The sequence below is a fragment of the Larimichthys crocea genome, chromosome XI (assembly GCF_000972845.2).
Source record: "Larimichthys crocea isolate SSNF chromosome XI, L_crocea_2.0, whole genome shotgun sequence".
Lineage (NCBI taxonomy): Eukaryota > Metazoa > Chordata > Actinopteri > Sciaenidae > Larimichthys > Larimichthys crocea.
The window spans coordinates 5,714,931-5,727,024 of record NC_040021.1 but is presented as its reverse complement, the minus strand read 5'-3'; the positions used below and the strand labels follow the sequence as shown (position 1 = coordinate 5,727,024).

The following is a 12,094-nucleotide window of genomic DNA, read 5'->3' as shown; positions in this document are numbered from 1 at the left end:
AGAAGATCAATAGACGTGAAGAGGAAGCTAGTAAACTGCAAATATTAGATGGAGGAGTGATAAAGAGAGGAAGTACAGTAGAGTCCTTTCACAGGATCACTACAGCCAGAAAGAAATGAGCATAAATCTATGTAAATTCTACTTCAGGATCTGACGTTCTGGACTGCATGAAGCAAGGACGTCAGTCAGTAAATAACTGTATGTAGAGTATGTGATAATCATAAGTATACACAGAAATAAAGAGGACAGAATAAGTCAGTTGAAATTTTTGCCTGTATAGCAGGGACCCCCTACTACATTATATAAAACCATGTTGCTCTGAGGACCCCCTGTTAAAGACCCTGGCCATGTATAATAAAGAATCTAAATGAATTAATTCTTAATGAATGAGTGAACAAATTGTGAATCTGTAAAACAAGCACAAGCATGGATGAAAGTCTGAACGGCTGTCCTACCTTGTGCCAGTTCCCATCATTGATAGAGAATGGGACGCAGCCCGATATGTTTCCGTGACCAAGATCATAACCGAGACAAACCTGTCCGTCCTTGATCTGCAGGCAGAGAGAGAGAGGGTGTCATGATGGAGGGATGACATTAACTTTGTGAAACAAACGAGAACAAATTGGTGAAAAAATAAAACACCTGTATGGCAACAAAGTCAGCATGGTTGATTCTCGCCATGTAGAGGACGAGGCCGGACTCCTCCTTCGTCCTCAGCTCAAACTCGATGATTAGCCTGACAGATACACAGAACAGTGACAGTGAACAGGCTGACTTACAGTAAACAAATACTCATTAGACAACACACTGTTCCCTTCTCTGCTCATCCATTAACAAAACTATCAGATCAACAGAGTACCTAAAATGTACACAAGCCCTTGCCTTGTCTCTAGACTTGATGGATGTATATCTATATGGGATTTTCTCTTTTATCTTTTCGACGTTGTTATTTTTGCTGCTGTCAGTCTGTTTGCAGGATGGGTTCACTAATTCAATATTCATAGAGAAAGTTTCCCTGGATTTCTTTTTGACCTGCAGACATCTTATCCCGTCCAAACTATCACTCACTCACTCACTCCGGTTTTCCTTTATTTATGTAGAACTGCGCTCCATAGTGTGGGATCTGAGCAAAAACCTGACAAGATACATACAAGCACACCCACACGGGTCAGTGTTCTGGGTTGGGTATGTTACATGTGGCAGGCGTAAAGCTACATCTGCAGTGGTGGAATGCAGCAAAATACATATCAGAGTCGAATATTGTACTTTTAACCGAACTACATCCTTTTTATAGTTACTGCCAGATAAGATCTAATAAAATATGATGCGCTGTTACAGACTAAACTAGCCAAGAGTGTATAAAGTGGTTCAATTGACCTCCACCTAATCAGCAATGATGATACACACTGAAGTAGTAGTAGTATATTCTGTTTGTGTAACCTTAGAACAAACCCTTTATTATCTATAGTTGTTGGACCACCAAGTTTCTACTCTAGCAAAGAACAGACAAACTTGTTTTTCACATCTTTTGTGGCCACTGTAGTTTCTCTTTTACAATGAGTGTGAAACCAGCCGGTTGCAATCTGCAACTACACCACTAGATGCTGCTAAATCCTATACACTACAATACAGGACTTTTACTTAGAAAGCAGTGCTCTTGTATTACAATATATAATCAAATAAAAAATATGAATCTGTCCTTCAGTACTATATAGTTGTAAGATTCTATGCAACTATGGTATAAGTTTCTCAAAAAGCTCAGTATATCTGCAGCTCTGCATATGGTCAGTACCACAAAACAAAACAAGATTATTTATTCTGAATACATACTTCTCTCTGACTTTGGTGTCATCGAAAGCGAAGCTCATGTGGCTGTTCCTGGTCAGTCCGAACTGATAGGCCTTCTCAAGCGCTGTCGGGGCCACAGCTGATGCACATGAATCCTGGAGATTGGACATAACATGTCAGTTACGCTGACAGGGTTTCAACTCTCTGCTCCCGTTGCCTCTTGTCAACAGGAAACCTTAACACCTGAGCAGAACACGTCGATCACACTAATAGGGTTTGTGCTTCTGATCTGCACAGGTCATCAAACACAGGTAGATTGAGTTTAGAAGATTAAATTGTAAGTGAGGTATGGGATGTGCAATGAAAATTCAAAACAATAACTTGATATACTAAAACTATATATCTATTTATCATTCTATCAGTTACCATACTACATTTCAGTCCCAACAAGTTGCAGCATACGGCTGTTTTCTTCCTTCATCACCTCAAATCTGTTACTACTTTCAAAAATCGATATCCCTCCCACAGTTTGATTCTCATAAATCTTGCCCATATTGTCTTTTTATGTGTTTTATGTTATACACCACAGTCTATGATTTCCATTTGATTTGGGTTTCCTTTTGGCAGCAGAGTAAACGACGTGTTCGAGGAGTATACCTGTGCCCCTCGATGTTTTAAAGGTTGCACTTCAGCCAGTAACCAGAAGGTGTCAGTGTTGTAATACAAGTGAAGGCGTCGTCAAACTCCAAACCTTATTCTCACACCTCTTCTCCTCCTTGTCCAAGTCTTCCTCTTCCCCTCCTGTCTTCCCATCTGTTTCTACTCTGTACCTCTCCACTCCTTTACTTCCATGCCCTCTTTCATCTCTCTGACTCACATTTTCTCTCTCATATTCTTTCCTTTCCTGTGCTGTCCACCTCACCTCTCATTATTTCGTACTCGCTGCTTTATTCTCTCTACAACTTCTCCTCCTTTATCTGCACCTCTTCCCCCATCCTTTAATATTTTCTTCTTCACCTATCAGCTTAACTTTTCCTTTGCCCTTTACTCTAAAATCATGTCTCCCCCTCCCATCTCTCTCTTCTTTCCTCCACCCTAACTTCTCCTCTTCGCTTTTATCACTCCCCTGCTTCTTCTCTTCCTCTTTTCACAAGGCTCGTCTCCACTGTTTTTAAATTTCTTCTTCTACCCACATCTTTGCGTCTCCTCCCATCATTCCCCCTCTTTTTCTTCCTCCAGTCTCATTCTGCTGCCTCCTATTTTCATACCACACTACTCCTTTCCAGTTTCTTTTACCTTTCATGTTTTTTCTCCTGTATCCTCCCCACTCCTCCTCCACCTAGTACTTCTCTCTTATTGTGTCCTCCACTCCAATTTTCACTTTCTTCTCCTGTTCTCGACTCTAAGACCTTTTTTTTTTTTTACCACTTGTGCTTAATTTTCTCTTTCCACCCTCCTCTTCACTTGCTCCTCTGACTTTTTCCACCTTGTCGTATCTCCTCTCCTCCCGTCTCATCATCCTTTTCATGCCCTCCCACCTCACATCACCTCTTTTCCTCGCTCCTTTCATATCTCACTGTCCTATCTCCTCTACCTTCACGGGTAATTCCAAAACCTTTACGTCCATCTCTTCTTCCCCTCACCTGTTCTCAACTCCTTCACCATTTCTGCTCCACCCTGCTTTTCTCGCTTGAATACCTCACCTGTTAAGTACCAAAGCTGCTTTGCCATACCTTCAGTGTCGGTGTGAGACAAAGTTAGAGAGAGAGCATTTGAGACGATTGAGTGTCTGTGTATGTATGTGTGTCTTAATCTCCCTTCCTTCTCTTGTTCTCTTTCAAGTGAAGACATTCCCCACACCGTGACCTTGCTTTGTTGCAGCTGACACTCACCTCTTATCGCGCTCTCTCCTCATATCCGCTCCTCCTCCTCAACCTCCCTCTCTCTTCCCATCTTTCTCAGTGTCTCCCCATCTAACAAAAGGGAGATGTCACTCGCTCAGAAGCCCTTTCCTTCCCTCTCCTTTCATTCGTCTCCCGCTTGCTCTCCTCCGTCTTTCCATTAAGCCAACAAAAGGCGGGCGCCGCTCTGTTCAGAAACACTCTTCCCCTTTCTTTCCTCCTCTTCCTCCATGGCTGCACCTTTTCTCTCCCCGCTCACATCTCTCCCCTCTCCTGTCTTCTCTACTCTTTCATCCTCCTCTTCTTCAATCCCTCTCTCATCCCCTCTGCGTCTTTCCATTAAGCTAACAATAGGAGGGCGGTCTTCCATTCAGAATGGCAAGTCTTTGGTTGGAGGTCACACCAATAGAATCAGAAGTCATTTAGTTGGGATTTTGTTTAAGAGATTGTGTGTGTGAGCTTGTGGTGGAGTGTGTGTGTGTGTGTCAGCAGAGTAGCCACCACTCTTGAGAGATCAGTAGTCCCCGCTCTGCTTATTGTAGGCTTCAGAGAAGCTGCTCTTTTGTCCCCTGGTAGTAATTAGCTTAAGCTACGAATGTTTTACTACTAAAGTCATGACCCATTTAAAAGCTGTGCAATATCCCTTAAGCATATGTCACCGGTCACTATATTGCTTAATAGTGTTTCAATTGTAACTCCTTGAAAAACTACAAACACTTAACTACTACTGCAGAAGAAGGAGCAGACACATCTGAGCTCCATCTACCACAAACCTCACACCTCAACACAACACTAGGTTTAAAAAAAAAAAAGAAAAAGAAAGGCTGTTCTTTCTTTTAATAACTAATGTCAAGAGCTCTTGGGTGAAGCACTTCCAGTAACCTTCAGCTGTACAAGTGGAGCTGATCAGCGGCCGTCGTTGAAGGCTGTGTGGTTGCACAAAGCAGCTCTGCTGTGAAGTCTGTAGATGTTGGAAAGCTTCACTCGGCTGACTTTCTAGAAATGTGTTAGAATATGTCGAAAAGAGAATAACTAAGTAAGAAATGCACTTTTAATGGAAGATAGGAATCTTGACGGGGGCACCGAGTTCAAAAGAAGCTCTGCACATGTGACTTCTCTTTAAAAATGTCAAGAATGAAAAAGTTGAATGAGAGTTCAATGTTCTTATATTCTAAATTACAAAAAGGCACAGTGGTGAATGGACAGAGTCAGAAATGTCTGAAAAGCCACTGCTGTTATTACACCATTTAGCTGTTATGTCAGTGAGTGTCACAGACAGAAGTGTGTGTGTCGGTGTGTGTCTGTGTTTGTGTACCGTGTCAGCACTGGGATCAGTGGGCGGGGCTGCAGCAGCAGTAGGTGTGGCAGCAGGGGCGGCGGGGGGTGTGGCCTCCTGCAGGTCAGCGGTCACGGAGCGGGAAGGAAGCAGATTAATGGCAGCCACACAGTTTATGACACAGCTAGTCCAATCAGCTCGAAGCAGGCAATGATGTCATTAACATGAAGGGTAAAAAAAAAGTTAATGAAGCAGGGAGATGTTTTTTTTTTTTTAACTCTGAACTGAAGCATAATTACTGAAGAACACTGAACAATATGTTAAGATTTATCTCTGGAGAAGAACAAGGCCTTTTTTTCTGAGTCAAAAACTCCTGTTTTGGAGCTGAAATCAACCTCGTGTTAGGACTTTGTTACTGTCGCATTTCAGTGTGACTGAAGGGAATTAAAGAGCTGTGATTTAAAAGTCTAATTAGAGGCAGTTGTCATGATATCATCAATCAGAACGGTGAGTAAAAAAAAAAAAGAACTAAAAAACACTGAACCCTGTTTTTCAGAGGTTCACTCCAGCCTGCAACGTGCCCTCATGCAGCCTCTTCAACCTCTAAATTGGTGCTCACGACAATCTCGTGAATAAGAAGAACACAATATGCCGTGGCAGATGAAGAAGCCTCTTTATTCGAGCGCATGCTGAGACTGTTGTTTACTGTCAGCTGTGATTCAACTTGTGATCACTTCAGTCTGACAATGTCCTTTTTTTTAAACTTCTAATGAAAAATGCATGTTGCAACCTGCGTGCAACTTTTTCAAAACAGAATTAAAAATGTACTAATTGGGTAAATTTGTGCTTCTGTGTTGTTTCGTGACGACATGCATCCGAACACAAACATGTCCAAAATGGAAAACCTTTCCAAGAGTCAACAAGATTAACAAAATACCCAGCAAACAAAACATGATAAAGATAATTACTGCAGAATGTCTGTTAAAATGTAGATACAGTCTACAGAGTCAAAGAGTACGGAAGCCCTAAAGGGTCATACATACATAGATTTTATTCCACCCGTTTTCCCGTGATAACGAGAATTGATTCGAGATCTCGAAAAAACAAAACGATAGTCTAGTGTATTTAAACATCATTTAGTGTAGCAATGTCAGAGGAGCAGGAGACATCTTTAGTGTATTTTATATTTGTTCTTATTTTGTCTCAAAACATTTCAAACAATTAGTTTGAAATACAGAGAGTCAGTTTTGATTTTCAGGGTATTTATGACGACATCAGGCTCAGTTAGACTGCGCCGTCTTCTCAGATGACGCACACTAATGTGTACATTATCTACAGCAAGGCATAAAGCTGTTTCCGCCTGTGTCAGGCCTTGATTGAAAAGATATGTGATCGATATTATTTTGCTCCTCTGACATTGCTACACTAAACTGATGTTTCCTGCAATGATTTCATACACTGGACTTTCTCAAGATCTCGAATTAATTATCTCGTTATCACGGGAAAATAAGTATGTATGTATGACCCTTTAGGGCTTCTGTAACAGAGAGATGGCTTCTCGCAGCCTGTGGTCTACTGTATATCACAGGGCAGATGAACTTACAGCCCATAAAGCAACAAGCCGCAGAGTTATAGCAATGCTGGCATCGCTCCTCGGCTCTGTGCTTCATGATCGATGTCCTTTTAGAGGTGTAGTTTAACAGGTAACGGGGTAACTGATCAACTATGACTGCTGCGAGTCTTATAATATATTCAATATGTGGAATATATATTGCAAAATGCTAAGGGTGAGCCTCTTAGCATGGTAGCTGAATGTTAGCTGGCTCCTGCGTGGCTCGTAAAGCATGAACGGCATGCACAGTTAGCCTGGCGTGGCGCCGTGGCTCTGCACTGCGTGACAGGCTGCCGGAGGCAGAGTTTAGTGGCTCAAGGCTAAAGGGACTATAAAGAAGAGGTAATGGGCTGTGCAACTGCTATGTGATGAAGCGCTAAGCTAACACGGCGAGGCCACGGCTGCATTTCATCAGGGGGAGGAATGAATAGGTGTGTGTGTGTTTGTGAGTAACAGTAAGAAAGCAAAGAAAAATATAAATGTGAGTCTCCTGTGCATGTATGTGCTTTTTTATGCACAACAGGGCACCTTAACAGTAATTTAAGCCTTTATATTATTGTATATAAAGACCCTCAGGTGTAATATGTAATGTATTATTAATGCCTTAACACCTGCTGAAAAATATTCATGATTAAAGTTGGGAGTGTTTGGAACTCCAACGAGTACTAATGAGCCACTTACAGCAGGAGGACCTGGAGGTGGTGTGGCAGGGGCAGGGGTCGGCGGAGGCCTGAGTGGCTTTAACTCCTCCTTTTCCTCCTCGGGCTCCTCCTTTTCCGGCAGAGGTGGTAAAGGTGGTAAAGGTGGCGGCGGCGGGGCGAGGTTGGGGCACTGGCCAATTTCGGCATTCTCAAAGGACACGGGCAGGGAGAAATCTGAGAGGCTGAGAGATGGACGGGCGATTAGATTTACCACGTATGCCTTTGTTTTTTGTCACATTTACCTGCCTGGTTTTGTGCTTGACTCAACAGTTTGAACCAGCGAAAGACTGAATCTACAGTAATACTGAACTACAGACCTTCTGAAGAGTGTATTTTCACCAAGATTTGAGCATTTAATCTGCATTTAGTCTGACAAGATTAAAGATTAAGGTGCACACACAGTTCACTGACAAGATTCTCATTATAAAAAAGGAAATATAGTGAGTAACTGGATATATTTCATAGGTTACATCATGGTTGGTGCTTTAAGAACAACCAAAAAATAAATAAAATAAATGTACACAGAACGATGATGACGCACTGCCAGATAGATGTACAGTATATTAGGTAGCAGCTACAGCATCGGGGTGGCTGATAGGGGTGAGCTAAGGTGAGTGATAGACAAACAGACACAAACATAAACACACAAAGATGAGAGAGGGGTGTAATTTGAGTTATGAGTGTGTTTATGATGTTGGACAGCTCTATTACTGCTGTTCATGCAGAAAGAGACGCTGGCTTTATCATCATCGTCATCGCGACCTCCTGCAATCATATTAACAACGCTTTAACGCAGCAGCGTATGAGGTCAAAATTAGGCCAGAAAACATTACTGGGTAAACACTGGGACGACGAGGTGAAGCTGCTCGGTTAAACAGTTAAACTGTGAAAGGAAACTAAAGTAAAGTAGATGGGTCAGTTTTGCTTGCGTCAGTGTTTTAACGTGGTGGAAACATGAGGGCAGAGAAATATCAAAATCAAAAGCTGACTCTGTTCTTTTGCCCCATATTTATCTTGTGATGTCAGAAACATATTACTCCATGATGTATCAAAATCAAAACAAATAGTTTCATGTTCACAATGTTACCAGATCTTTAGTAAAAGGAAGTAGCCCGGGTCACAGAGTACCTAGAATTTAGGTTTAGTTGTTATTACAGCTACAAAAAATGCGAAAAAGAGTGTGAATATTAATAGTGAATTAAAAAAACACCAACTGCAGCCTTAGATTACATCAATGCCTGTGTTACACTCAGTGAATAAACATCTGGCTGCATGTGTAGAGAGACAGATGTTACGTACACAGCGTTGACCATGAGGTTCCATATACATCCCTGGAATGGGATGTTGGCTCTGTTGGACGTCTGCTCCACCTCTGCAGGAATGCCACCGAGGAAAATCCGCTTCAAGCTGACTGGCTGATCGTTGGGAAGGGCTGCCTCTCTCTTGGCCTCCTCGTCCACCTGAACTGCAAAAGATCTGGTGGCAAAAAAATATTAAATTGATTACGTAGAGCCAAAGTAGTGTTGTAGGAACCACAGAATGAACAGACACACAAACACCGACCTGCCAGGTAGCCTCTCTATGCGCAGTGAGTGCTCCCTGCCATCGTTCAGTATGCCGAGCTCGGGTCGTCTGATGACACGTCGTGGACTGTGGCTGCCGGTGAACACCAAGACCTCTAGAGAGCCTTTGTTCAGCATGACTGAGAGGTAGGGCTGGAGGAGTTGGAGATGAACTTTATTAGCTGTGGGAATCTGAACATCCAAACTACTCTCAGGACTCAAGAGCTGGAGATGAAATGGAGGAGGTAAAGTCCAGGGTGATGCCTGAGAGGAGGGCTCAGTACACAGCAACCACCACTACTGTATACACTATACATACAGAGTATATAACACTTAAAAAGCCAATTCATTGAACAATACTGACTGAAAATGTAGAGGAGATATTAGACTGCATGTATTATGTAGCCTACTCAACACGGGCAAATGAAAATAAGGAAGAAGTGAGAGAACAGAGGTAAACATAACCATCTGCACTAATGTTAAAACTCTATGTAAGGGTGGGTGTATTTTTTTAAAAACAGTCTTTGTTTAACTAAGAAAACATTGCTGAGATTGATCTGTCTTCTCCGGGTCACGATTAAAAAACACAAAACACTTATTAATAACATGAAAATAAAGTGGTACTTGAAAAACAACCTGAGATAATAAGTTTATTCTTCTTAGTAGTTTTAATTGTCTGTGACTGTCGAGTAAATGTCTGGAGAAATCTAATACATGAACCTTAAGATTATTATTTTTTTGTCAAATTGAAAAAAACAATTAAAAACCACCTGTTTAATTAATGAATGTGTCTGGAATACATGCAGGTGGGTAGCAGGTACCAACAGTTGCACATAAAGGATCTAAATAATTAAAATCCATCAAGATCTTTCCTGTGCCATATTAGCACAGTCTAATAATATGTGCTCAGCTTAGATTAAACTTTCCACATCTCCTATATGCTGCAATTCTTTGTCAGCAGAGGAGAGGAGGAGAAAGGAAGGACAAAAAATGAATGAACAGATAAGAATTGAAGGGAGGAGAGAGACAAACAAGAGGGAGGAGAGACTGGGGATTAAAAGAGCAACGAAAAGTCAAAGGGGAAAAGGGGGGAGATGAGTAGGGAGGGATGCGAGGGGTATATAGGAAGAAATTGGAGGGAAATAAGAGAGGAGAGGAGAGCCGGGAGGAACGGATAACAAGAGATGAGAGGAACAGAGAGGAGAGGATAATAGGGGGAAGAGATGAGAGGGCAGAGAGCAAAACAGCGAGCGAGATAGAGACGGGGAGAGAGAGGAGGAGAGAGACAGACAGAGAGGTGCTAGAGAGCAGTGGTGCAGGGTCAGGCTAATTTGAATTTTAATTCACTGTGTGCCAGAGGGCGAAGTGGGAGACAATTTACCACCTGAAAATGGAATTTCAATTTGAGGTCGGGGACAAATTGAACTGAGATGTAGCTACAACATGCCTCTCGCTGTGCCTTCTCTCTCTCTCACACACACACACACACACACACACACACACAGACGCATGTCACACATACAAAGGCAGATTAACACACACATGAATTTATACACTCGAGGAAAGAAAGAAACACACACACAAACATACAAACATGAAATCAAATGAGCAACAGACTGTGGAGCTAACACGCATGCAAAGACCTGCACACGCACACTAACCCACGTTCACAAGAAAATCACGTGAAACACTCAGACACACACATCTCACCTTCAATTTTTAAATCCGTTGGAGTTTTTTTTACATGTATGATGATATTTTTGCTTCGGGTTTCGTGTGTGTGTGTGTGTGTGTGTGTGTGTGTGTGTGAGCGAGTTTTGCTGCGAGGTGGTGAAACTAAACCGTGACTGAAATCAGTAGAGAAAGCAGACACGGTGAAGCACGAGGTTTTTCTTGTTTGTTCAATATTTATGAACCTAATCTAATCTCTTCACTGTAGAACTGTTTTGTAACAACACACCTTGGAGCCAACAGAAGTTTATTTATGTTTTATATATATATATATACACTGTTTGGGAATTTGCCGTTTTCAATTTGGCACAGCAGACAAGAGCTGGAAGATTTGTTCAGAGTTAGCAGCCTGGTGTAAGTCCATTCATATCTCATAAGAACTTGCATTTTATATTTTCCGGTATATTATGAGAGAGGTCGGTTTCATGTACATGGACCAGTTTTGTGATTATCAGGCTTTAATGTCACAACAATACCAATCAGAGCAGAAACAATTATTCACTTAACTGATATGACATAATTAAAAAAACAAAAAACTACACTTCTGGAATATCTTTTGGACTCCTGTGCATTTTTTCACAATCTATCAATCAATGACTGATTAGATCAAACGATCAATTAATTGAGAAAATAAAGGGCAGACTAATCAGTAACTGTTAGCTGCAGCAACAATATCAAGTGGCAGACTGCTGAGATGAGATAACGTTACGTAAGGATAAACTTGTGGAGAGCTGTGAGCTCTGAATTCTGCTCAGGACGTGTGAATCAAATTTAAAAAACAGGACAGGGCAGCACTGAACTGTAGCTCCAGTAGCATTTTATCTAGCAGACTTTCTGGGGTTATTTCTCGGGGTATGGATGATCTATTTCAGACTCAGATCTACTCAGCGCTGCTTTGGGATCAGTAAGCTCTAGATATCCCGTTTTATGTGCTGAGAAATTCACTAGAAACCTTTAGTTTCAGGCAGAAGGATGAGCAGCTCTCAGCTCCCTCTGCTTTGCCGACCATCTTTCTATGACTCCAAATGTTTCTTATATATTGTGAAGGGTTGAACTGAATATTTTGGCTTCATCTTCCCTCCTCTTGCTCTCCCCCTCTTCTCACTATACTCGTTTTCATTTCAGCCTCCTTTATTCCATTTCAAGCTTCTTCCTCCTTCTCACCCCTCTTCTCTCTCTCTTTCTGTCTACTATCAACTCTCCCCATCATTTCATTTCCCCCCCTCTCTGTCCTCTCCCCTCCTCTGTTAAACCCCCCCAATATCATTTCTCTTCTTTCCAGTTCTTCTTTCGCCTCTATCCTTCCTTTCACCTCTAAATCTCCCTCTGCTATCCCTCCATCCTTTGTCTCTTGTCCCCTTCTCTCTTCCCCTGTCTCTCCGTCCCTCTCTAAAACATCCATTAGTCAGGGCCAAGTTGAGTTGATGGTGTTTTTAACCTCGCTTAACCTTTCTCCACAGACAGACACACACACACACACACACACACACACACATGCGCACGCCCTGCCTGCCAGCATAGTT

At 42.0% G+C, this 12,094-nt stretch overlaps 1 protein-coding gene across 8 annotated transcripts in view; it reads right to left on the bottom strand.

Moving 5' to 3' along the window:
• The window catches only part of lama2 (laminin, alpha 2), a 163,910-nt gene that overhangs the window by 2,875 nt on the left and 148,941 nt on the right, over nucleotides 1-12,094 (bottom strand). For 7 of the 8 annotated variants that reach the window (XM_019261641.2, XM_019261643.2, XM_019261642.2 and 4 more), the window contains 7 exons: nucleotides 8,842-8,993; nucleotides 8,578-8,754; nucleotides 7,259-7,460; nucleotides 5,005-5,082; nucleotides 1,831-1,943; nucleotides 643-736; nucleotides 456-551 (listed from right to left, as the gene is read on the bottom strand). In XM_019261641.2, the coding sequence (XP_019117186.2) occupies nucleotides 456-551; nucleotides 643-736; nucleotides 1,831-1,943; nucleotides 5,005-5,082; nucleotides 7,259-7,460; nucleotides 8,578-8,754; nucleotides 8,842-8,993 (912 nt within the window). The remainder of the gene's footprint in view (nucleotides 1-455; nucleotides 552-642; nucleotides 737-1,830; nucleotides 1,944-5,004; nucleotides 5,083-7,258; nucleotides 7,461-8,577; nucleotides 8,755-8,841; nucleotides 8,994-12,094) is intronic. The other variant, XM_019261645.2, reaches the window with a different exon arrangement.